At 48.2% G+C, this 26,514-nt stretch overlaps 1 protein-coding gene across 6 annotated transcripts in view; it reads right to left on the bottom strand.

Annotated features, from left to right (window-relative positions):
- Window positions 1-485: 485 nt before the first annotated feature.
- Window positions 486-26,514, bottom strand: part of Ermard (ER membrane associated RNA degradation) — a 30,298-nt gene continuing 4,269 nt past the window's right edge. For 3 of the 6 annotated variants that reach the window (XM_042667742.1, XM_042667740.1, XM_042667741.1), the window contains 13 exons: window positions 25,318-25,415; window positions 24,535-24,671; window positions 23,788-23,902; window positions 21,292-21,394; window positions 18,374-18,403; window positions 17,959-18,027; window positions 16,581-16,754; window positions 13,071-13,154; window positions 11,056-11,132; window positions 10,462-10,587; window positions 10,016-10,234; window positions 9,552-9,665; window positions 486-769 (listed from right to left, as the gene is read on the bottom strand). In XM_042667742.1, the coding sequence (XP_042523676.1) occupies window positions 547-769; window positions 9,552-9,665; window positions 10,016-10,234; window positions 10,462-10,587; window positions 11,056-11,132; window positions 13,071-13,154; window positions 16,581-16,754; window positions 17,959-18,027; window positions 18,374-18,403; window positions 21,292-21,394; window positions 23,788-23,902; window positions 24,535-24,671; window positions 25,318-25,415 (1,569 nt within the window). In that variant the 3' untranslated portion in view covers window positions 486-546. Of the gene's footprint in view, window positions 770-9,551; window positions 9,666-10,015; window positions 10,235-10,461; window positions 10,588-11,055; window positions 11,133-13,070; window positions 13,155-16,580; window positions 16,755-17,958; window positions 18,028-18,373; window positions 18,404-21,291; window positions 21,395-23,787; window positions 23,903-24,534; window positions 24,672-25,306; window positions 25,416-26,514 lie in introns of all 6 variants that reach the window. The other 3 variants (XM_042667745.1, XM_042667744.1, XM_042667746.1) reach the window with 3 other exon arrangements.

The raw sequence follows: 26,514 nt of genomic DNA, 5'->3' as shown, positions 1-26,514 counted from the left end.
CCAGCTAGGGCATACACTGTCTTGAAGGAGCATCTGGTCCAGATAAAAGGACCTCCCAGATGCACTAAGGTGCAAGCCGCTGGGAAGGGGACCCTGGGAGCTGGTGACTGGCTCAAGCTGAGCCGGGAGCACTGACCTCCTCTCCTCCAACACTCAGGCCTGGATCAAACCTGGAAATCACTACATCTAAGCCTCACGACCCACGCAACCTTCAGAAGCGGCTCACCAGTGCTCAACTACCAGAAGTGGACACACCAACCTTGGTCTACTCGTGGGGATGGGCTATGACCCACCCACACCAGTCCGCTCATGCGGACCTCTTGGACACAGATCAGGGATCACTGTCAAGGACAGGTGTTGGCCACTCCTCAGGGTCTGTCATGAGAAGATGGAACGAAACCTAATGCAGCTGATGGCTGCCGGAGTTCAGCCTCAGGGTAACCCCACAGGCAAGTCAAATACAGAAAGCACCACGTGAGCCCGGATCAATCAGATCCACTCCCACTGTTCAATGTTAACATACTTGTTGTTCACAACTATTTCAGCTTAGGTTTTTTTGGCCATAGCTGACTTACAAGTCTTTTCACACGGCTGCTGCACTTGGGACTCTCTCCTGGCTAAATGTATTAACATTTGTTTTGTCTCACAAAAAGTCCAAATTTTCAACAAAGCTGCATGTGTAAGAATGACAGTTTCATTCCATTTGTTCTTCTCTTGGCTGGTGTAGACCACAAGGTTCTCAGCATACTGCAAGACTGACTTTAAAAACCTGTTGAAAAAGAGAGCAATTAATTTATTTGCCCATGCATTATAAAATGCAAAAAAAAACAAAAAACAAAGAGACTTAGGTGTCTTCTCTTTCCTCTTGAAATTACTCCTAGAGTTAAACAGTACTTAGTTTGTATCTGTAGATCCCAGAAAACACACAGATGCAATATGAAAATAAGGCAACACATGCTACAGAAGAGCCAAAACATGGAGAAGGCAAGCCATCAACAGGCTTATGAAACACAGTGTGTTCTGGATGAGGCTGGCAGAGAGCCACAAGAGGGCTGGGCCCAGCCCCAGACCCCAGGTGTCAGGACCCGGCACTCTCTCCCCTCCGCACTCGGCTGCCCTCCTCCCGCACAGGGCCTCAGGAGCGGCGTGCAGAGCTGCTGCTGCTGAGGCCATTTTCACTTCTCCAACCTGCTCCTCAAAGCGCCCAAGGTTTGGGGTTCCGCAACTTGTTACCTAGAAACTTTTCACACTCGGAAGACAAGTGAAAAAGTACCAGTGAGGTCCAACCCTCCATGTGGGACAGTCCTGCACTACATGCAATCTCCCACACACTCACCAGTCCTGCACGACGTGCACATTCCCGCACACTCACCAGTCCCCCACAACGTGCACACTCCCACACACACCAGTCCCCCACAATGTGTACACTCCCACACTCACCAGTCCCCCACAATGTGCACACTCCCACACTCACCAGTCCCCCACAATGTGCACACTCCCGCACACTCACCAGTCCCCAATGTGCACACTCCCACACTCACCAGTCCCCCACAATGTGCACACTCCCGCACACTCACCAGTCCCCCACAATGTGCACACTCCCACACTCACCAGTCCCCCACAATGTGCACACTCCCGCACACTCACCAGTCCCCCACAATGTGTACACTCCCACACACTCACCAGTCCCCCACAATGTGCACACTCCCACACACTCACCAGTCCCCCACAATGTGCACTCCCACACTCACCAGTCCCCCACAATGTGCACACTCCCACACTCACCAGTCCCCCACAATGTGCACACTCCCACACTCACCAGTCCCCCACAATGTGCACACTCCCGCACACTCACCAGTCCCCCACAATGTGCACACTCCCGCACACTCACCAGTCCCCCACAATGTCCATACTCCCACACACTCACCAGTCCCACATGACGTGCACACTCCCACACACTCACCAGGCCCCTACAATGTGCACACTCCCACACACTCACCAGTCCCACACAATGTGCACACTCCCACACTCACCAGTCCCCCACAATGTGCACACTCCCACACTCACCAGTCCCCCACAATGTGCACACTCCCACACTCACCAGTGCCCCACAATGTGCTCACTCCCACACACCAGTCCTGCACGACGTGCACATTCCCGCACACTCACCAGTCCCCCACAATGTGTACACTCCCACACACTCACCAGTCCCCCACAATGTGCACACTCCCGCACACTCACCAGTCCCACACAATGTGCACACTCCCACACACCAGTCCCCACAATGTCCACACTCCCACACACTCACCAGTCCCCCACAATGTGCACACTCCCACACTCACCAGTCCCCCACAATGTGCACACTCCCACACACCAGTCCCCCACAATGTGCACACTCCCACACACTCAGCAGTCCCCCACAATGTGCACACTCCCCACACACTCACCAGTCCCCCACAATGTGCACACTCCTGCACACTCACCAGTCCCCCACAATGTGCACTCCCACACTCACCAGTCCCCAATGTGCACACTCCCACACTCACCAGTCCCCCACAATGTGCACACTCCCACACACTCACCAGTCCCCCACAATGTGCTCACTCCCACACTCACCAGTCCCCCACAATGTGCACACTCCAGCACACTCACCAGTCCCCCACAATGTGCACACTCCCACACACTCACCAGTCCCCCACAATGTGCACACTCCCACACTCACCAGTCCCCCACAATGTGCACACTCCCGCACACTCAACAGTCCCCCACAATGTGCACACTCCCACACACTCACCAGTCCCCACAATGTGCACATTCCCACACACTCAGCAGTCCCCCACAATGTGCACACTCCCACACACTCGCCAGTCCCCCACAATGTGCACACTCCCACACTCACCAGTCCCACATGACGTGCACACTCCCACACACTCACCAGTCCTCCACAATGTGCACACTCCCACACACTCACCAGTCCTCCACAATGTGCACACTCCCACACACCAGGCCCCTACAATGTGCACACTCCCGCACACTCACCAGTCCCCCACAATGTGCACACTCCCGCACACCAGTCCCCACAATGTCCACACTCCCACACACTCACCAGTCCCACATGACGTGCACACTCCCACACACTCACCAGGCCCCTACAATGTGCACACTCCCGCACACTCACCAGTCCCACACAATGTGCACACTCCCACACACTCACCAGTCCCCCACAATGTGCACACTCCCACACTCACCAGTCCCCCGCAATGTGCACACTCCCACACTCACCAGTCCCCCACAATGTGCACACTCCCACACTCACCAGTCCCCCACAATGTGCACATTCCCACACACTCAGCAGTCCCCCACAATGTGCACACTCCCACACACTCGCCAGTCCCCCACAATGTGCACATTCCCGCACACTCACCAGTCCCCCACAACGTGCACACTCCCACACACACCAGTCCCCCACAATGTGTACACTCCCACACTCACCAGTCCCCCACAATGTGCACACTCCCACACTCACCAGTCCCCCACAATGTGCACACTCCCGCACACTCACCAGTCCCCCACAATGTGTACACTCCCACACACTCACCAGTCCCCCACAATGTGCACACTCCCGCACACTCACCAGTCCCCAATGTGCACACTCCCACACTCACCAGTCCCCCACAATGTGCACACTCCCGCACACTCACCAGTCCCCCACAATGTGCACACTCCCACACTCACCAGTCCCCCACAATGTGCACACTCCCGCACACTCACCAGTCCCCCACAATGTGTACACTCCCACACACTCACCAGTCCCCCACAATGTGCACATTCCCGCACACTCACCAGTCCCCCACAACGTGCACACTCCCACACACACCAGTCCCTCACAATGTGTACACTCCCACACTCACCAGTCCCCCACAATGTGCACACTCCCACACTCACCAGTCCCCCACAATGTGCACACTCCCGCACACTCACCAGTCCCCCACAATGTGTACACTCCCACACACTCACCAGTCCCCCACAATGTGCACACTCCCGCACACTCACCAGTCCCCAATGTGCACACTCCCACACACCAGTCCCCCACAATGTGCACACTCCCGCACACTCACCAGTCCCCCACAATGTGCACACTCCCACACTCACCAGTCCCCCACAATGTGCACACTCCCGCACACTCACCAGTCCCCCACAATGTGTACACTCCCACACTCACCAGTCCCCCACAATGTGCACACTCCCACACACTCACCAGTCCCCCACAATGTGCACACTCCCACACTCACCAGTCCCCCACAATGTGCACACTCCCGCACACTCACCAGTCCCCCACAATGTGCACACTCCCGCACACTCACCAGTCCCCCACAATGTGCACTCCCGCACACCAGTCCCCACAATGTCCATACTCCCACACACTCACCAGTCCCACATGACGTGCACACTCCCACACACTCACCAGGCCCCTACAATGTGCACACTCCCACACACTCACCAGTCCCACACAATGTGCACACTCCCACACTCACCAGTCCCCCACAATGTGCACACTCCCACACTCACCAGTCCCCCACAATGTGCACACTCCCGCACACTCACCAGTCCCCCACAATGTGTACACTCCCACACACTCACCAGTCCCCCACAATGTGCACACTCCCGCACACTCACCAGTCCCCAATGTGCACACTCCCACACTCACCAGTCCCCCACAATGTGCACACTCCCGCACACTCACCAGTCCCCCACAATGTGCACACTCCCACACTCACCAGTCCCCCACAATGTGCACACTCCCGCACACTCACCAGTCCCCCACAATGTGTACACTCCCACACACTCACCAGTCCCCCACAATGTGCACATTCCCGCACACTCACCAGTCCCCCACAACGTGCACACTCCCACACACACCAGTCCCTCACAATGTGTACACTCCCACACTCACCAGTCCCCCACAATGTGCACACTCCCACACTCACCAGTCCCCCACAATGTGCACACTCCCGCACACTCACCAGTCCCCCACAATGTGTACACTCCCACACACTCACCAGTCCCCCACAATGTGCACACTCCCGCACACTCACCAGTCCCCAATGTGCACACTCCCACACACCAGTCCCCCACAATGTGCACACTCCCGCACACTCACCAGTCCCCCACAATGTGCACACTCCCACACTCACCAGTCCCCCACAATGTGCACACTCCCGCACACTCACCAGTCCCCCACAATGTGTACACTCCCACACTCACCAGTCCCCCACAATGTGCACACTCCCACACACTCACCAGTCCCCCACAATGTGCACACTCCCACACTCACCAGTCCCCCACAATGTGCACACTCCCGCACACTCACCAGTCCCCCACAATGTGCACACTCCCGCACACTCACCAGTCCCCCACAATGTGCACTCCCGCACACCAGTCCCCACAATGTCCATACTCCCACACACTCACCAGTCCCACATGACGTGCACACTCCCACACACTCACCAGGCCCCTACAATGTGCACACTCCCACACACTCACCAGTCCCACACAATGTGCACACTCCCACACTCACCAGTCCCCCACAATGTGCACACTCCCACACTCACCAGTCCCCCACAATGTGCACACTCCCACACTCACCAGTGCCCCACAATGTGCTCACTCCCACACTCACCAGTCCTGCACGACGTGCACATTCCCGCACACTCACCAGTCCCCCACAATGTGTACACTCCCACACACTCACCAGTCCCCCACAATGTGCACACTCCCGCACACTCACCAGTCCCACACAATGTGCACACTCCCACACACCAGTCCCCACAATGTCCACACTCCCACACACTCACCAGTCCCCCACAATGTGCACACTCCCACACTCACCAGTCCCCCACAATGTGCACACTCCCACACACCAGTCCCCCACAATGTGCACACTCCCACACACTCAGCAGTCCCCCACAATGTGCACACTCCCCACACACTCACCAGTCCCCCACAATGTGCACACTCCTGCACACTCACCAGTCCCCCACAATGTGCACTCCCACACTCACCAGTCCCCAATGTGCACACTCCCACACTCAGTCCCCCACAATGTGCACACTCCCACACACTCACCAGTCCCCCACAATGTGCTCACTCCCACACTCACCAGTCCCCCACAATGTGCACACTCCCGCACACTCACCAGTCCCCCACAATGTGCACACTCCCACACACTCACCAGTCCCCCACAATGTGCACACTCCCACACTCACCAGTCCCCCACAATGTGCACACTCCCGCACACTCAACAGTCCCCCACAATGTGCACACTCCCACACACTCACCAGTCCCCACAATGTGCACATTCCCACACACTCAGCAGTCCCCCACAATGTGCACACTCCCACACACTCGCCAGTCCCCCACAATGTGCACACTCCCACACTCACCAGTCCCACATGACGTGCACACTCCCACACACCAGTCCTCCACAATGTGCACACTCCCACACACTCACCAGTCCTCCACAATGTGCACACTCCCACACACCAGGCCCCTACAATGTGCACACTCCCGCACACTCACCAGTCCCCCACAATGTGCACACTCCCGCACACCAGTCCCCACAATGTCCACACTCCCACACACTCACCAGTCCCACATGACGTGCACACTCCCACACACTCACCAGGCCCCTACAATGTGCACACTCCCGCACACTCACCAGTCCCACACAATGTGCACACTCCCACACACTCACCAGTCCCCCACAATGTGCACACTCCCACACTCACCAGTCCCCCGCAATGTGCACACTCCCACACTCACCAGTCCCCCACAATGTGCACACTCCCACACTCACCAGTCCCCCACAATGTGCACATTCCCACACACTCAGCAGTCCCCCACAATGTGCACACTCCCACACACTCGCCAGTCCCCCACAATGTGCACATTCCCGCACACTCACCAGTCCCCCACAACGTGCACACTCCCACACACACCAGTCCCCCACAATGTGTACACTCCCACACTCACCAGTCCCCCACAATGTGCACACTCCCACACTCACCAGTCCCCCACAATGTGCACACTCCCGCACACTCACCAGTCCCCCACAATGTGCACACTCCCGCACACTCACCAGTCCCCCACAATGTGCACACTCCCGCACACCAGTCCCCACAATGTCCATACTCCCACACACTCACCAGTCCCACATGACGTGCACACTCCCACACACTCACCAGGCCCCTACAATGTGCACACTCCCACACACTCACCAGTCCCACACAATGTGCACACTCCCACACTCACCAGTCCCCCACAATGTGCACACTCCCACACTCACCAGTCCCCCACAATGTGCACACTCCCACACACTCACCAGTCCCCCACAATGTGCACACTCCCACACTCACCAGTCCTCCACAATGTGCACACTCCCACACACCAGGCCCCTACAATGTGCACACTCCCGCACACTCACCAGTCCCCCACAATGTGCACTCTCCCGCACACCAGTCCCCACAATGTCCACACTCCCACACACTCACCAGTCCCACATGACGTGCACACTCCCACACACTCACCAGGCCCCTACAATGTGCACACTCCCGCACACTCACCAGTCCCACACAATGTGCACACTCCCACACACTCACCAGTCCCCCACAATGTGCACACTCCCACACTCACCAGTCCCCCGCAATGTGCACACTCCCACACTCACCAGTCCCCCACAATGTGCACACTCCCACACTCACCAGTCCCCCACAATGTGCACATTCCCACACACTCAGCAGTCCCCCACAATGTGCACACTCCCACACACTCGCCAGTCCCCCACAATGTGCACATTCCCGCACACTCACCAGTCCCCCACAACGTGCACACTCCCACACTCACCAGTCCCCCACAATGTGCACACTCCCACACTCACCAGTCCCCCACAATGTGCACACTCCCACACTCACCAGTCCCCCACAATGTGCACACTCCCGCACACTCACCAGTCCCCAATGTGCACACTCCCACACTCACCAGTCCCCCACAATGTGCACACTCCCACACACTCACCAGTCCCCCACAATGTGCACACTCCCACACTCACCAGTCCCCCACAATGTGCACACTCCCGCACACTCACCAGTCCCCCACAATGTGCACACTCCCGCACACCAGTCCCCACAATGTGCACACTCCCACACACTCACCAGTCTCACACAATGTGCACACTCCCACACACTCACCAGGCCCCTACAATGTGCACACTCCCGCACACTCACCAGTCCCCCACAATGTGCACACTCCCGCACACTCACCAGTCCCGCACGACGTGCACACTCCCACACACTCCAGTCCCACACAATGTGCACGCTCCCGCACACTCAGCAGTCCCGCACGACGTGCACGCTGGCACTTCATTCTCACAAGCCGTAGTGCTTCTGGGTATTCAATGCCTCAGGCCTATTTTGATGCCCACCTCACTATTCAGAGGCAGCTGAGACACTAAGACTGTGGGGGGGGTTGGGAAGGTGGCTCGGTGGCAGAGCGCTTGCCTATCATGCACGAGGCCCTGGGTTCAATTCCTCAGCACCACATACACAAACAAGCAAACAAAGACTGCAGGCAGCCGCACCCCAGCACAAGCAGCACCCCTGCAGCCTGGTCCACGGGGCTCTGGTTTAAGTTGGGCCAGCTATGGTTCCACCAACTTTTGGAGCCCCACATCTGGACAGCCCTGAAAAGCAGGCTTCCCAGATTGGAAACTATTGGTTATACCCAACAAATATGGCTGGCCTTGTGCCCTTCAGACGTGGCAGGGCTTGCCCATGCCCAGACTTCACATGCCCCTGGCAACAGCAGGTACCGGTGCGTGACAGCCCGTACGCGCTTCTGCCTCAATGCCTACCCTGCAGCTCCAACCTATTGCCGTGCTGTAGCACAGACTGTTGAGTTCTGGAAGGACTCATGCATACTAAACCATGTTTACTTTTGTGAGGCATACATACCCATATAGGTGTCAGCCTCAAATGTTCACACGCTTACTAGCAGTAAAATTCTGAGAACTGCTAAGGAACCATCAGAATCAACAAAGGTTAGGAAAAAAAAAAGTCACCAAGGAAACAGTCGAGTCAAAACTGGTCTTCTGTATTTGACCTCTGACAGTTCTGGGGGCTGGACTCAGGGCCTCACACTGGCTGGCAGGTGTTCTATACGTGAGCCACACATCCAACTTTTGTTGCATCATTTTCAAGGCAGTGTCCTGCTTATGGCCGGGTCGGCCTGGGCTGAGAGCCTCTCCTTTGTGCTCTCCTGCACCACAAGGGCCATTGCCATAGGCCCAGCCACTGTGCATTGTGCCCCCCCCCCCCCGGCCCCCGACACGACACCCGGCCACGTCTACGTCCTGACTGGACACAAACCGCCATCACTCTTATCCCTGCCTCCCAAGTAGCAGGACTATAGTTTTACTGTGCCTGACTAGGCATGAGAACTATTTGAAATTATCCAAGCATGAATGTTTCATTCCTGTTTAAGTAGAGCACACTTACTTTAGGTATTTCTGATATTCACGAGCATCTTTACCACAGACGACATGAATGCTGACCAATTCCAACAGAAGGAACAACAAAATCAGGTACAGCACAGGAGACAGAAGCCTAGTACTAAAAAGGAGACAGCGGATTACCATCTGACCCAAGTAACAATTTTCCGTCGTCAGAGGGGAAACCAAGTTTCACCTAACCACCATCTTCTTCAAACGCCTTAATTGAAGGTTCTAGAAAGATGGTACCCGAGGCACCTTCCATGTGCCCTGCAGCCCCCACAGGAGTCTTCTAGCCAGCCTCCTGTGCCAGGAGCCTCCCCTCTGCCTGGGAGCAGCACCTCCCTGCGTCTGGCCAGCTGCAGCTGCTGTCCACCCAGTGCTGTGCCTCTAACAACACCGGTGGAAGGGGGAAGGGTTGAACAGGTGTCAAACACAGCCCAGCGGGCTGGCCCACAGCCATGAACACACCTGTTGAGCATGTGCAGGTAGTTCTGCCGCTGCCTTGAGCGCAGGCTCCGCTCCACCCACTGCCTGTGCCTCAGCTGCAAGGAGGCCTCCACCTGACTAGACAGGCGCTGGCACTGGGAACTGATGCTGCGGAGCACTGCCAGCACTTCCAGGACGACTCTGGGGCAGAACAGCGTGGGAATGCGTATGCAGCAGAGTCCACGGAGCACCTGGGGCCACCTGCAGGTGACAGCACGCAGTCAGGAGTGCGCCCACCAAAGCCTCAGGCCGGCTCCGGGCCTGCAGGAGGGAGCGTAGGTCAGTGCTGACCGAGGGGTAACTCTCAGACACTCCTGTGCCTCAACAGAGAATGACCTGTCCAAAACTCCTTGTGGGGGCCGTGTTCACAGAAGACAGACAATACCAAGTATTGCTAGCCGCGCCTGCTACGGTGTTGTGGAACTCACGTTGAGGTGGGAGGACCATCTGTGTCCCTGACAGCACAGAGATGTGCAGGCATGTGGTGACAGAGCTCACATACAATCTTTGTAATTAAAGAGTAGCAGGCACACGTTTCAGTGTCACTTTCCAATCTGAAACAGACGATATTCAAAGACACACAATAGTTAAAACGCCATCATAACAGTAACATTCACTTTAGTGTTCAATGAGCAAGCAGCTTTATCTGAGACTTAGTAAAAAACCAGTGACAAAAGTGCACTATTTGGGTACACACGGCTTGTCCACATTAGTCCACAGCATGAATGTGCCTGCAACATTTGGGGTCCCAAGTCTGTATCATACCCCTCTTCCTCCTGAGTTCAGACTCCTACTTCTTCTGCTAAGAAGTTCTTGGTAGGTGCCTCTGTCTCCCTCAAACCCCCATACCCACCTCCAGTCTGTGCTCCTTGTGGGAGATCACCTTAGCCAGGCTTCTTGCTTGTACATGCATGGAGCAGCTCCCTTTTTTATCCATGTTCCAAGAGCCCCAAGGAGAGCAGAGCTCTTGGAACTGGCTACACCTGATACCCGGACAGTCTGTGCAGCCCATGACCACACACCTGGTGGCTTCCAGACCAAGTTCTTCTGGTAAAGACAGCAAAGGCCAAACCCTGATGCTTTTCTCACAGCTCAGCACCTGGAAGAAGCATTTACATGCTGGTTTTTGTTTTGATTTTGCCAATATTAGGGCTTGAACTCAGAGAGACTGAGCACTATTCCTGAGCTTTTTCACAAGGCTAGTGCTCTACCACGTGAGCCACAGATCCACTTCTAGGTTTTTGGAGGCTAATTGTAGATAAAACTTTGAGGTAGAAATCCATGGACTGTCTTGCCATGGCTGGCTTCCAATCATGATCCTCCAATCTTGGCCTTCTGAGCAGCTAGGATTATAGAAGTGAGCCACCAGTGTCGGCAAATGGCCTTTAAAAAGATTTCACAAATTACCCGGAAAGTATGTTTTCAACTATTACGGAAGTTAAATCACTTTCTAACTCCCTATTATTTTAAAAGGGGGGTGACGCAGATGAGGGACAGCTGGTTGACCTTCTGGAGGACTTGCAGCTGCTGAACATCTGGCTGGTGTGAACTTACGTCCTTTGACCCTGCTAACGTTGGTAGTGGTCCTTGCTAGGAGGACAGCGGATGAAGGGTGCCGCACGGTGCCCCTGATTCAGGACCATGCACTCTTGTGTGAGGCTGGCTGTCACCTGGGACTGCTGCTCAGGGGACGTGTGAGGTCTCTGGTCAGTTTTCAGCCTTCTAGATAGGATACTCCACAAGCAGTGCTCTGGGGGACACACCCAGTCAATGCCCAGCTGAAGCCACTCAGATTTCTGACCCACAACAATATAAGCAAATCAAAGGGCAGCTGTGGATACCACCACAGCTGGTGGTATCTGAGATGCGGACCTGTCACAAAAAGATGAAGGACAGGAGGTGGCGACAATCTGAAATAACTGGGGAGGACAGAGGGGCTCCCAGGGAAGAGGACAGCAAGTATGTAGGGAGAGTCAGAGGCTGTGGTCACAAGGCAAAGCCTTCTTTTCACAAGTTTCTCTTCCTTCCAGAACCTTCCCTTCTAAACACTGTCCCTACAGACAAGTGCTGGTACATCTACCGTCATAATCATGGCTTGGAAAATGCAAAGTTCTCACAGGGACCAGACTGGTGTGATGGGAATGGTGAACAGTATCAGAACAACGACATAGCTGGGTTCACTGTCCCCAATCAGAACTCAGGAGGATGAAGCAGGAGGATGCCATTTCTCTCTGCTTCCCCTCACAAGCGTCTTCCCACGGACATTGTCAGTCAAGCCTGTTTTCAAGGCACAGACTCTCTACACAGCTCTGCAAAACTCTGCCCACACCACAGACACCGAGCATTATCACAACCACTGTCTACTTGAGTGGCCATTCTGAGTCAGACTGGCTTGGGGGCATTCCTGGACCCCTGGAAACTCCTCACATCCTGCCATATGTAAAATAAAGCCCCCTCAGCCTATTGTCAAATTGGAATTTCATCGCAGCATTGCTTAAAAGCTTGAAATTGTTAACAAAAGCTGGTCCCAGTGCGGTAGAAGACAAAAATGACACTCCTTGCCTGTACTCTGACCTGGGTTGATAAGACAGCAGTAGCTGGGAAGGTGGCTCAGTGGTAGAGCGCTTGCCTTGCATACATGAGGCCCTGAGTTCAATTCCTCAGTATCACCTAAGCAGAAAAAGCCAAAAGTGGTGCTATGGTTCAAGTGGTAGAGTGCTAGTCTTGAGCTGAAGAGCTGAGGGACAGCGCCCAGGCCGAAAGTTCAGGCCCCACAACCAACAAACAGCAGCAGCTTCCAACATTCACACCTTACTAATAAAAACATCCAATGACACCAATCTTACCATCACTTTCAATTGTTAGATTCAGAGCCTGAGCCAAAGTAACTCAGGAAGACTGTGCACCTTGCCCACTGTCATGTAAGTGATGTATGAGGTCACAGCCTGCTGCACGAGTCTCTTGGATCTTCTGAAAACTCTGCAGAGGAGCAATTCCACACATGAACCCTCTTCCCAAAGCCCTGCACATGGCTTACCTGCTTTTTAAGCTGAAAAATGGGATGGCAGCGGGAACTATAGCCCTCTGCGAGTTGCATCAATGATCTTACCACTGCTTCCTCCTGGTTTAGAAAAAAATTAGTTACCACAGTTTTTATTAAGGCTTTTAAGGTTTGTTTTAAATTGAATCAGAGGTTATTACAGTCCAACTTTCTCATTGTTTTCCTTCAAATAATTCTGTGCAACTTAAAGTAAAATTCTTCAGTAAGTTGGACCAGGTAGTTAAATCATAGCTCAAATGATTTAAAAAAAAATTTTTCTTTGGCCAGTCCTGGGGCTTGAACTCAGGGCCTGGGCACTGTCCCTAAGCTTCTTTCGCTCAAGGGTACCACTCTTCCACTTGAGCCACAGTACCACTTCCAGCCTTTTCTGTTTATGTGGTACTGAGCAATCGAACCCAGGAGTTCATGCATGCTAGGTAAGCACTCTACCACGAAGCCACATTCCCAGACCCCCAAATTATTTTAAACAGAACTGGCTAACAACTGTAGCTATTAACAATGTGACAAAACTCAAATACATAAATAAACAATTACAAAAAAACTTAAATGTTAAGAAAAATCATTTCAACTAAAAGAATATCACGGTTACAAATACTAAATGGGTAAACACATAAATACTGAAAAACTTTGAAAGGTTATTATTTATAATTACCAACGTAATAAGCAATAGCCATCTAGAGTTCCCAGCAATATAGAACAAACAATTCACATGGTTACAAAAGTTAAGGTCTAAGGAGAGGCGTTACCTTTCATATGCTACATTCCTGAGCCCTAAGTCACAGCTGTACTGCATGTAGCACCCTCACAGGGCCTGGATAGGCAGAGTTCTGGGCGTGGGTTAGTGAGCTCCCCCGAGGCTCTGGGGGACAGCATGGGCTTGTAGGTCAAGGTGGAACACCTACCTGGCTCTGGTTCTAGGATGTGAAACCACAGTAGAACCTCTGGGTCAAGAGGCAAAACACTTGAAAAGGGATCTGGCTACTGTGCTAAGAAAGCAAAGAGGCCACAGAAAAAGGAGACCTGCCACAGTGTTAAAATACTGTTGTGAGGAGGGTGAGAGTGGTTTGGGCAGGTTATGTCATGGAAGGGACACACTTGGGACTTAGGATTAAGGCAGAGGACTCAGAGGGAATATGAAAGCAGGGAAGAGAGGCTGGGGGCTTGGGCCTGAGCAGCCACTGTTAAGACGTGCTTTTAGATGGTGGGCTAGGGCTAAGCACCCAGCAGGAGTCAGCCAGAGATGCCACATAACCAAATGGATTTCCCTATGCCAAAACATGTTAGGCTCCCTAAGCTATTCCACTAGACATGCTCTTTACTATTTGTGTTTTTGGGTTTTGTGTGACATGCTCTTTACTATTTGTTTTTTGGGTTTTGTGTTTAACTATGCAAGTTTACATGGAATAATGACAGAATAGGCAAGAAAATTCTGAGAACAGTCATAGGAAGATAATTCAGGGGATGTTAAGTTATCATGGAGCTTTAGTAAAGACTAAAGCTACTAGCAAAGACAGCCCAGGGCTAGGGCCTGGTACACATGGAACACAGATGTTTAGTCTTTGCATAGTATACACTCTTGATAGCTATTTGTAAAAGAAAACAAAGTAAAACTAGACTCTCTACCTTACTCCTAAGATGGATTAAATTCCACTTGGATCAAAATATGTAAATGAAACTGGTGCTGATGGCTCCCAACTGTCCTAGCTACTCAGGAGGTTGAGATCTGAGGATCAGGTTCAAACCTAGCCCAGGCAGGAAAGTCTGTAAGACTCTTATCTCTAGCCACCAAAAAGCCAGAAGTGGAGCTGTGGGTCAAATGGTAGCCCCAATAATCTCTCTCTCTCTCTCTCTCACACACACACACACACACACACACACACGTAAATGGAAAACAAAAAGGAAGCAGTAAAGGCAATAGGAAAATTGTAAGCACATTTATGATTATGGAAAGCAAAGAGGCTTAGAAGAATGACTCTAAATGCAGAAGCCAAAGACAGCAAAAGATTGAAAGCTTAAAAAGGAAGCAAAATGCTGGGTGCTGGTGACTCACGCCTGTCATCCTAGCTACTCAAGAGGCTGAGATCTGAGGATCGAGGTTCAAAGCCAGTCCGGGCAGGAAAGTCCATGAGACTCCAATTAACCACCAGAAAACAGGAAGTGGCACTGTGGCTCAAATGAGAGAGCTCGCCTTGAGCTCTTTAAAGAGCTCAGGGACAGTGCCCAGGCCCAGAGTTCAAGGCCTGCAACTGACAAAATAAAAAAAATTTTTAAAAAAAGGAAGCAATATGTACACTGAAGCTACAAGTAAGATTAATAAGTCAAGGGAGAAAACAAATCCAACAAAATGGAGCACACTATGTTAACAGGAAGTCTAGAAAATAATTACAACCGTGCAGTGGTAAATGCAAGAAAATATCAAAACATCACAAATTAAAAAATAAAAAAGGAACATCACAAACCTTTTAAGAAGAAAGGTCTTACTGCTATCTTTAGCCTTGAAACTTTACTTTTCAATGGACTACAGGTGCCCAAATGAGCAGATGGGTTCACTTTACATTGCAATTAGGAATTTTCTGTAGCACATAGTTATTATCTGAGCCAGCATAGGTAACTGATGCTCTGACAGAATGGAAGCTGACAAAAGGGGTAAGCAAACTGAAGCCACAAACACACCTAATGAGAAACACTAGCTACCAGACATAATGTCATCTTCCTAAGCACCACGTTGGTACGCACATGGAAAAATGTGAGGCAAACACACTTAATGCTAAGCCAGGCACAGGTGGCTCATGCTTGTAATCCTAGCTACTTAGGAGGCTGAGATCTGAGGATTGTAGTTCAAAGCCAGCCCATGCAGTTAAGTCCCCATGAGACTCTTATCTCCAATTAACCACTAGAAAACTGGAAGTGGCCCTGTGGCTCAAGTGTTAGAGCACTCGCCTTGAGCTAAAGAGCTCAGGGACAGTGCCCAGGCCCAGAGTTTAAGCTCCATGACCGACCAAAAAAAAAACCCCACACTTAATGCTTAACAATAATCATTGCTGGGAGTTATTCCTCATGGCTTGAACTTCTAAACAATTTTTTAAATGACTTCTAAACATACAATCTGAAAATAAGAACAGACATTCTAGCCAAAATTACTTATTTTAAAGCAAAAAAATTAGTTTGTTGGTAGATATAAATATGCCACTCATCAGCTATAAAAACTTGCTAATATTTGGTTAACTGTTTTCTAATTTGTTCTTTGATTTTTTTCAATAGTATATTGCTATTAAAAACAAAGGCAAAAGTCTGCCCAATACTTAAATTACCTCAAATAGTACTAATTATAGAAAATATAAATATACATGTAATCAATAATTATTAGTAGTATAACTCATTAAAACAAAAGATTAATAGTCTCAATTACACTGGGAAATTAAACTATACTCTTTCATTGCTGAATGACAGCGAGTTTATCTAGCCATCTTGCTCTGTCTACATTACCTTAACCATTGACAGCACATCTTCATCAGTGAATCTGAGGGAAAGCACAAGAGAAAATGCAAGGAGCTGACTTGCTGCTGCTTCTGGAAATTCACGTATGTTTATCTCTCCATGGCTTAAACGATCTCGTAAACGGGGGCCCTCCTGATGGTTCAGGAAATCCCAGAGAAATTCCTTTCAGAAGTAAACAGAAAATGTTTTGCTAATGTTCTAGGCAGAGGGAACAATGGAGGGCTAAGGGCCCTGGGCAGTGTGAATTGCACAGACGGTGTCATCACTACTACGCAGCCAGAATTCTAGAGGGGAGCCTTGTATATGCTAGGCAGGAAAAACCTAAGAGCTGGCAAGGCGCTGAGGGCCAATCATTAAGGACAGAAACATCTGGAAGGTTCTGGAAGCTAGTGAGACTCCCGTCTTGCTTATGCTCACCCTCTTCCAGGGCAATACAAGAAGTTGTTCTTCTGTTTATGAGCACAGCCCCTGTTTCTCTCTTCTCTACTGTGCTCATTTCATCATTAAGCTGATCAAGACAGTTCCTTCTTCCCTTTAATTACACGTGGCCAAGGCCTCTCCCTTAAGCTACAGAAAAGAAGTCAGGAAAAAGCTGACCTGGGAAGATGGTCAATGGATGGACAGTCCCAGGGATTCAAGACAAAAAAAGTCATGGATAAGCTTACTTAGTCCATCTCCTAAACTAACAGAATGAAGAGATGACTAAAGTTCATAGAAATCTGACTAATACCAAACAGGAACTAAAATCTAGGTCTGCCAACTCTCAGTCAGAAGGAAATTTTTATGGTCCCAAACAGTTGTTATAGGCTGGGAAGGTGGAGTGCTTGCCTTGCATGCATGAAGCCCTGGGTTCGATTAGCAGAAAAAGCTGAAGTGGCACTGTGGCTCAAGTGGTAGAGCACTAGCCTTGAGCTGAAGAGCTGAGGGACAGCGCCCAGGCCCAGAGTTCAGGCCCCACAATTGACAAAAAAAAAAAAAAAAAAAAAGTTGTTATAGTATCTTCACAAAATATTTTTAAAAACCTGAGAATAATAATTGTTTTTTCATCCAACTCAGTCGTATTCATTTGACTGTTGCTATACTTCACAAGACAAACACAGTCCTGTAGATTGCACACATACATAGAACCAACAAATGCTTAGGAACACTAAACCATTAGGTTTCAAAAAACACTGCAGTAATACAAAGCAGTGTCCACCCTGGAGCCATGGCTAAGCCAGTATCTGATGGAGGGTAAGAGGAGAAGATAAGTATGGTTCAGCTCTGCTCTTGAGTAGACAACCAGTCATATTCTTTGTTACTGGATTGGCGCATACAGGTTCATAAACACAAGAATACAAGACAGGAAAAAAACCTAATACTGTACCATAGCAGGTTCTCCAAGGAAAAGAGGAAGTTGGTTCACTCTACCATCCCTCAAATGCTTTGCCAATATCTAAAACATCAAAAACAAATAAGCTATTATATTCACACACACTCACACACACAGAGAAACATATCTAACCCTTAAAATGTAAGCCTTTACGTAAGTCTAGTCCATAATGTTAGCATGTTTTTGCATTTTCCAGCTTAGTTTTGTGCAATTTTAGAAACTAGATTAGTATTATTAGTACTATGGTTCTTAAAATTAGCCTGAAGGCTGTATTTAAATCTACTATTAGTTTTTCTCCCTATGTTACTACCAACATATTCCTCTAGGTATATGATTTATGGCCAATGTTTAGCTTTGCATTTTAAAAGAAAACAATGTTTCAAGTTGCCTAAAAAATTTAACTACTTACTTCATCAAAGGTGGTATACAGAGTTCTTGACTGCAGAAAATAGAAGGAATGAAAATAACTTATTAAAAAATAGTATCACATTATTCAACATAGGAAAATGTTCTGGTCATTGTCACACAGCCACAATCTTTTTGTGAAAATCTTGTTAAGCTTCATCTAGAAACATTTTGGGACAAAGTTTAAACAGTATAAAAGATAGGAAAACTTACTGAATCTGATGACAGGATGTGGTCTTTACAAGTATTTTATCTTAAGTATTCGTAACATTTAGGGTCCTATATCTCTACAAGTCACTAAACTCTAATGTCTGATACTTGTACATAAGAGTACCATGTAGTATTTTCTCCAGAAATAGTCTTTATTTTCCTTCATCTTCATGTGACCAGAAAAGCATTCAAGGTTTACTCCCAAGAAATAAGACCCTGGGCAATTTCTTTAGCTCCAGAAATTTGAATTTTCTCTGCAAATAGGGTGTGATCAACATCTGTCTCAAAAGGCTTCTGGGATGGGGATGGGGCTGATGGGGCTGGGAAGGTGGCTCAGTGGTAGAGCATTTGCCTTGCATGCATGAGGCCCTGGGTTCGATTCCTCAGCACCATATAAGCAAAAAGAAAAAAGCCAGAAGTGGCACTGTGGCTCAAGTGTTAGAGCACTAGCCTTTAGCTGAAGAGCTGAGGGACAGCGCCCAGGCCCAGAGTACAGGCCCCACGACCGGACACCCCCCCTCTCCCCCAAAAAAGGCTGGCTCCTGGGAGAATTCTACAGGACCTTATAAAATTTAACAAAAGAAGCATTTCTTTTTTAGCCAATCCTGGGGCTTGAACTCAGAGCTTCTGCTGCTCAGGGTTAGCACTCTACCGATTGAGCAACCATGTCACTTCTGGCTTTTTCTGTTTATGTGGTCTCAGTTTGGTGCCAGGGAGACTAAGAAAACATGGTCAGCAACAGTAGGACTGTCCAAGAACAAACTTTTTGAATAAGTTAAACTTGAGGTGCTGGGGAAAATACGTATACCAGTTTGTTTACCAAATAGGTATATTGCTAATTACAAAGACTAAAGAAATGTGCAAGGGGCTGGGAATGTGGCTCAGTGGTAGAGTGCTTGCTTTGCATGCATGAAGCCCTGGGTTCAATTCCTCAGTACTACATAAACAGAGAAAGTCAAAAGTGGCACTGTGGCTCAAGTGGTAGGTAGAGTGCTAGTCTTGAGCAAAAGCAGCTCAGGGATAGCACCTAAGCCCTGAGTTTAAGCCCCAGCACTGGCAAAAAAAAAAAAAGTGCAAGACACTGCTTTGAGGGACTGGCATTTAACACTAAAATACCCGTGGCACTTGTTAGCTGCATACAAAAAACCTGGTATGTTGTTTTCATTTTTAAGTTTAAAAAATTTTGAACTGTTGTTCCCTCAGAGGTGAAAACTTACGGCATGGAATTGTGTGAGATCACTCATAGTGAAAATCTGGAGTGAGTAGGCTGTGATATGCTATGTAAAAAAGCTGAACTAGAGTGAAAAGTAAGAACCAACAGATCACCCAGCAAGCCAATAGGCACACAGAGCCACACGGCCTGTAGCCTGTCTATAGCCAGGTCGGACCAGTGTGTGCTACCTCTAGGAAGTGTTCTCAAGGGAGTGACGCATGCCTCTTCCTTTTCTTCTGGCGGTAGGCAGACGTGATGGGAGATGCAGCAAGCTCATCAGGAGGATGTGGCCTCACAGCCTCCATGAGTGGGGGAATGGTGAGCTGTCCTCTAGTCTGGTTGCTTCCATTTATGAGAGTCTCAGAGGCACTTCCATCCTATGTACAGTAATGTTGCTTTGGGATGTTTATTACTAGCAGCAGAAATCTAACTATAACTATTAAGAGACAGAGATACTTGGAGTCAGAGGAGGGAAGATTGAAACCAGCCTACATCCCTGGCTCAAAGAGAGCAAATCTCATGTGAAAACTCTGAAGCAACAATGTGGACACACATATCAATGTTTTCAGTGGGTACATTGCATGTGTTTGTGAAGATATGCACATGCATACCTGTGTATATAGTGGAAGGGTGTGTCTGTGATGTGTGCACACATGAATAGAAGTGTTTATATATGCATGTGTTTGTAAAGATTTGTGCATATGTGGACATAAGGACCTGTGTTCATGCACACGTGTTTGTGAAGATGTGTGCATGTGTGCTGCTGGGTGGTGCATGTTTAGGGATGTGTGTGTGCAGTGTATTTGCATCAACATGAATGAAATGTGTGTAAGCACTCATTTGAAAGTAGCAGTAGAGAAGCTATGGCAAGCACTGAATTTGTTATTTTATACAGCCATATGTAAGTTCTAAAACTCCCCTAAAAGATTACTGTCCCACTTTTAAGATGAAGAAACTAAAACCTAGAGGACTGTAATTACTACCCAAGGTGAGTCGCCCTCAAACATGCCTTGGTGTGACAGGTGACAGTCATGAGCACACGCGTCCATGGTGACACTTCTGGTCACCATGGAGACCATGACCACCTCATAATGTGCTATTAAATACAGCTGCAGAGAAAAGTGCTTACTACTTCATGATACCACTAAGGGTTTTTTTTTTTTTGGTCCGGTCGTGGGCCTCAACTCTGGGCCTGGGCACTGTCTCTCAGCTCTTCAGCTCAAGGCTAGCGCTCTACCACTTGAGCCACAGCGCCACTTCCGGCTTTTTTCTTTTTGCTTATGTGGTGCTGAGGAATCGAACCCAGGGCCTCAGGCATGCAATGTAAGCGCTCTACCATTGAGCCACCTTCCCAGCACCCCACTAAAGGTTTTAAAGGACAAAATTCCTAATAAAAGTGTAACAAAATCTGTAATACAAAGTCACAAAACCCACAGAGGTTTTGCAAAGAAAGCTCTTAGCCAACAGCAAATTAAGTGAGATGCTGTCACTTTCCATACCTCTGCAGTCAGGAGTCTGTCTGGACACTGGTTAACTGCAGCAAAAACTCTCCTAAGTCCCATTTCTAGCTGTGTTAACAACAGTATGGCGCAATCGGCAAACCTGCAACATTGAAGGCAATCAGCTTAAAGCATACATCTACAATACAATTAGCATAAATCATGGTGACTCTGGTCCAGACATGACCAGGGTGGTATTAAAAGTAAAAAAGTGCTACTATAGTCATCCTGAGCTACACTGCTGTTCACTGATTGTGGCTTCACTGTATCAGGGTTGTCTGTTTTTTAGTATGTAGTGACCCGTCACTCATCATGGGAGTTATGTTCCAGAGACCCCCACAGTAGGTGCACCCACAAAGTGACAGTGTTATACAGCCTCCCTTACTATATCATGGTTCACCTGTTGCTACTTCTCAGATTTTTCACCTATTGCGGGGAACTCTGGCATGTAGTTCCCATGAGAGGTGAGGGAATCACTGTACTTGCTAGTATGAGAAATAAGTAATTCAATGTTTATTACTCTAATGGTTTTAAAACCACTTTTATTAGCTTCAATAGAACAAAACAAAGACCATCATCAAAAACCAATCACTTCTGTAAGCTACTTAAGCACTGAGATTTCACTGGGTTGTTGGCAAAAAATGAATGCATTGTTCTTGTATTTAATAAGGCACTTAGTACTCGATTCCTTGCTTTCCAGGCTGCCTGCAGAGGTCACTGTGGTATAAAGCCTGCATGGCACAGGCCCATTGGGCTCATTTGATACTTTTTAATTTCTTTAACATTCTTGTCACAAAGGCAATGGAGATTTGAGACCTTAGCCCTGTTTCCCACATAATTTGGGTTTTTGAAAACATTTCTTCAAAGTTGCCTGTGCTACCAAAACACACACACACACACACACACACACACCCAGAACCACAAAGACAAAGCCATTGCTAGAACTTACATTCCAAAAACCACTTACCTCCTTATACAATGGGCTCACAAGCATTTTGTAAGATGTTTTTGGCTTCCTGAAATACCTATTTCTACTCAGGTACTCATTTTCCTGTTGGTCTTTTTTCTGATCTTTTTAAACCAGTGGGGCTTTTTTGTTGTTGTCTTTTTCTTGCCAGTCGTGGGGCCTGAACCCTGGGCCTGGGCACTGTCCCTCAGCTCTTCAGCTCAAGGCTAGCACTCTATACCATTTGAGCCACTTCCAGCTTTTTCTGCTTATGTGGTACTGAGGAATTGAACCCAGGGCCTCATGCATGCAAGGCAAGCACTATACCACTGAGCCACCTTCACAAGCCCTAAACCAGTGGTTTGAGTTGATTCCCTCTTTGCTTTTTTAACCTATAATACCCTTGGTCATCCAGAGGTGGCATTTAAACCTTATTATTTTCCATTCCATTTCTATTTAATTTTCCTTCCACTGGCATACCTCCTAGCCCTTTTCTTTCTCATGCTTTATTTATCTTGCAGTGGGAGCTTAAAAGAAGTCATGAAATCTAATTTGGGGCTCCTGTATGGGAGCCAGTTGTCTTGCCCAGAAGAGTAGACAATGAGCTCAACTTCTGTTTCGTTCCATACCACCTCGAGTATCATCAGCAGCTAAGAGATGATGCCTCATAGGTTGCACAGCACTGGAACTTTCCTAGAGCTCCCTGTCGGGATCTTCTGGCTCATTCTCTCATTCACTGAATATGATCTATGCCTCACAAAGCCCCAGTACACCTGTTTTGCAGAAAGGCCATTGACCTGGAAGTCCTACAGCACACAAGACATAGTTGTACCATCAGTAGATAAGAACTGACTCAAAAGTAAGCTCGGATAATAAAATGAATGTATCAGAATGAAGCCACCTGAGGAAGAAAGGCAAGTTGGTACTCATGGTCTCCACTTGAGGAAGAAAGGCAAGTTGGTACTCATGTTCTCCACCTGACACACAGAGGCTTTGCTTCAGAATGGGGTTGATTTCTAAGGGAATGCAATGCCCACAATTACATTGCTTTGCTCCATTATTCTCTTAATATTGAACTCAATGGTTCTGTTACAGTAAGAACTCAAAAAGAATATTAGAACTGATTAAGACAAAAACTATGGCTGGGCACTGATGGCTCATGCCTATAGTTCTAGCTACCCAGGAGGCTAAGATCTGTTAAAGCCAGCTGGGCAGAAAAATCCAAGAGTTGTAACTCCAATTAACCACCCAAAAGCTGGAAGTGGAACATGGCTCCAGTGGTCGAGTGCTAGCCTTGAGCAAAAAAAGCTAAGAGACAATGTCCAGGCCCTGAATTCAGACCCCACTGGCAAAAAAAAGTTACGTCAACTCTAACAAGGGGATGACACTAATGTTTAAAACACATCTTCAAACTATATCCTAAATAATTATATGAAGGTATTTCATATGAGCGCAACTCTACCTCTATAGTCTCTTGTACCCCAACAGTGAAGGCTGTTGAGAGGTATTGCCTCCAATCACCAAGAACAACTCTGGCATGCTAACCTTACCTGTGTGATCTGAACTTGGCCAGTGCCACTTCCCAATATGGTAACATGATTTTTAATATAAAGGTAGATTTTGTCATCACTTCTTCTAATACTGAAAGTATCTCACAAGTAACACCTGCAAAAATAGCAAATATCTTTAAATACAATCAGACTAATCAACTGAGAAATAGAAAAATAAAAATCAAACACGGTCAGGCAGATGGGCTAGGACAGTGCATCTCTGATGTTGATTTTTGGTGATGTTCTTTGAAAGACTACTTGACCCACAGTAACTGTAGTGGCCTCAGGGACCTTGAAAATTGGGGGAAATGACTTAGGTAACAAGTAAAAGTAAGGTTCTTGTTTGACCAGCTAAACATCTTGACCAAGAGCAATAAAATACATTTTCAGAAGATATAGGCCCTTCACACTATTGGCATCTTTAAGTGAGTACAAATGTACAAGAAGGGAGAAGACAGCACACGGGGGATAAATGTCCCCACGGCACTGTACATATCAACACATCTGAGGAACAGACCAGTTCTGTCACAATCTTGAATCACACAGCTGAACTCTCAGTCACTGAATGAGCACTGGGAAGGGGTAGTGCTCCAAAAAACTTGTAAAGAGATCTTCAGAAGCTAATAGAGCCAATCTTGCCACTGGAGAGTAAGTTCTTTATTATACCTCAAGAATTCAGATATTGACATTATTTTCCAACACCTTCATGAAAACACATCAAGGGATGGGGTAAGGGAATATACTTGCCGGGAAAAACAATCAAATCCTCTAAATTTGTAAGGGTTACAAAGGGTCGATGTGTTAATGTGACTTCAGTCTGTTGAAGGAAATCTTTCAGTAGCTGACCCAGTCCTGCCATCAGCAGGAGTAGCATTGAACAGTATCTAGAAGAGATTGCCACAAACACCTTTAGAAGGAGGAACTCAGCCCCTACATCTTAAAAACTTACTTTAATGTTTAATGTTTTAAATTAAGAAAGTAAAGTAGCATCATACTTCAGAGAATGCCCCTAAGAGAAAGCTTTTTTTGTGTGTATGCCAGCCCTAGGGCTTGAACTTGGAGCCTGGGTGTTGTCCTTGAGCTTTTTGCTCAAGGCTAGAGCTCTACTAACTTGAACTACCACTGTACTTCTGGCTTTTTTGCTGGCTAACTGAAGATACGAGTCTCATGGACTTTTCTGCCAGGGCTGGCTTTGAACTACAATTCTCAGATCTCAGCCTCCTGAGGTAGCCCAGCTCAAGATGTAGAAGTTGATCCGTGCAGCCTAGGAAAATAATAGTCCTGAGTCTTCTACTGATCCAGGACCTGGACATTTTTTATCATGACTTTCTGGAGGCCTCGAGTGCCTTGAGTACAAGGTCTTGAAACCATACTCCATACACTCTTGTTCTCTGATGTGATGTGGAACTTGACTTCCCCATCTCTCACACACACATGTCTTTAACAAATTCACCTTTCCCTGTTGTGAAATTCAAGAAAAAGTAAACGCTAAATATATCAAAAGAGAAAATTTCTTCACCTGCAACTTACTTGGGAGGGATTTCTTGAGGTGAGGCAAACCCATGCCATAAGATATTTCTCAGGTTGAGTCCATGGGGAGAACCAATGAAGACTTTCAGTACATCCATCTAACCCATCAAGACAGCACATCATTGAACAGTTACCATTACGGAACTGCTGGGCAAACTAGTACAAGACTAAGAATATTTTCTTCCTTCCTTAAACTAAGAGAGACTAAGGGTCTATATAGTTATAATAATAATATCAGATGCCACACACATTTTGTATGACTCATCAGCTCATCCATCCTCAGAACAACTTTGAAAAAAGCAAGGGTCTTCTCTCCCACGTGCAGTGACAGGAGCACAGGCAGGGAAGGAGAACAGGCAAGGCTTCCATCCTAGGATGAGCCAATCCAGCTTGAAAACATCTATCACGGGCAATCAGTATCCGGGCAAAAAAGTGCTGACAGAAAATCAGAACCAGACAGCAGGTGCTTGTGTGGTAAAAGGAAGAGGATGATATAGCCACAGCCAAACCAACAGGGCAAGTCTTCTCCTCCTGGGGGTGCAGCTCTTTGCCTATCCACCTAAAACATCCAATAGCCACTCCAGGCGAGAGCACCACTCCTGCACTAGAAAGATGCAGGAATGTGTTAGATGCTCAGACTAAAAGAATGATACAAGTCAGACACCAGTGGCTCATGCCTGTAATCCTATGTATGTAAGAGGCTAAGATCTGAGGATCCCAGCTCTAAGTCAGCCAGGCCAGGACTGTCCATGAGACTCTATCTCCAATTAAAAACAAAAAGCTGCAAGTGGAGCAGTGGCTCAAGTGGTAGAGCACTAGGCTTGATCACAAAACCTATGGGACAGAGTCCAGGCCCAGAGTTCAAGCCTCAGGACCAGCAAACACACACACAAAAGAATGATACAGGAAAAACGAAGTTGCTCAGAGACTAAAACAATACAAAAACCATATAGCAAAAGAGAATCTTTGAGCCAAAAAAAAAATCAGTCCTCACTGAAGTAGAACCTTGCTATAGAAGCTAAAAGGTAAGCAAATGGTTATCTCAGACAGCAAATCACAGATTAAAGAAACAAACTGTGTTGAAGAACTCATCCCCTGCTCTCCAGAAAGAACAGGAGGATTTTTCTGAAGATAATACTCAATTCCACGTGACAAATCCACTGCTCCCTGAAAGTTCCCTTCAATTTGAAGTCTCTT

Source organism: Dipodomys spectabilis, unplaced genomic scaffold (genome assembly GCF_019054845.1).
Source record: "Dipodomys spectabilis isolate Male_0828 unplaced genomic scaffold, ASM1905484v1 ptg000419l, whole genome shotgun sequence".
NCBI classification, from domain to species: domain Eukaryota; kingdom Metazoa; phylum Chordata; class Mammalia; order Rodentia; family Heteromyidae; genus Dipodomys; species Dipodomys spectabilis.
This window is presented reverse-complemented; position numbering and strand designations above follow the sequence as displayed.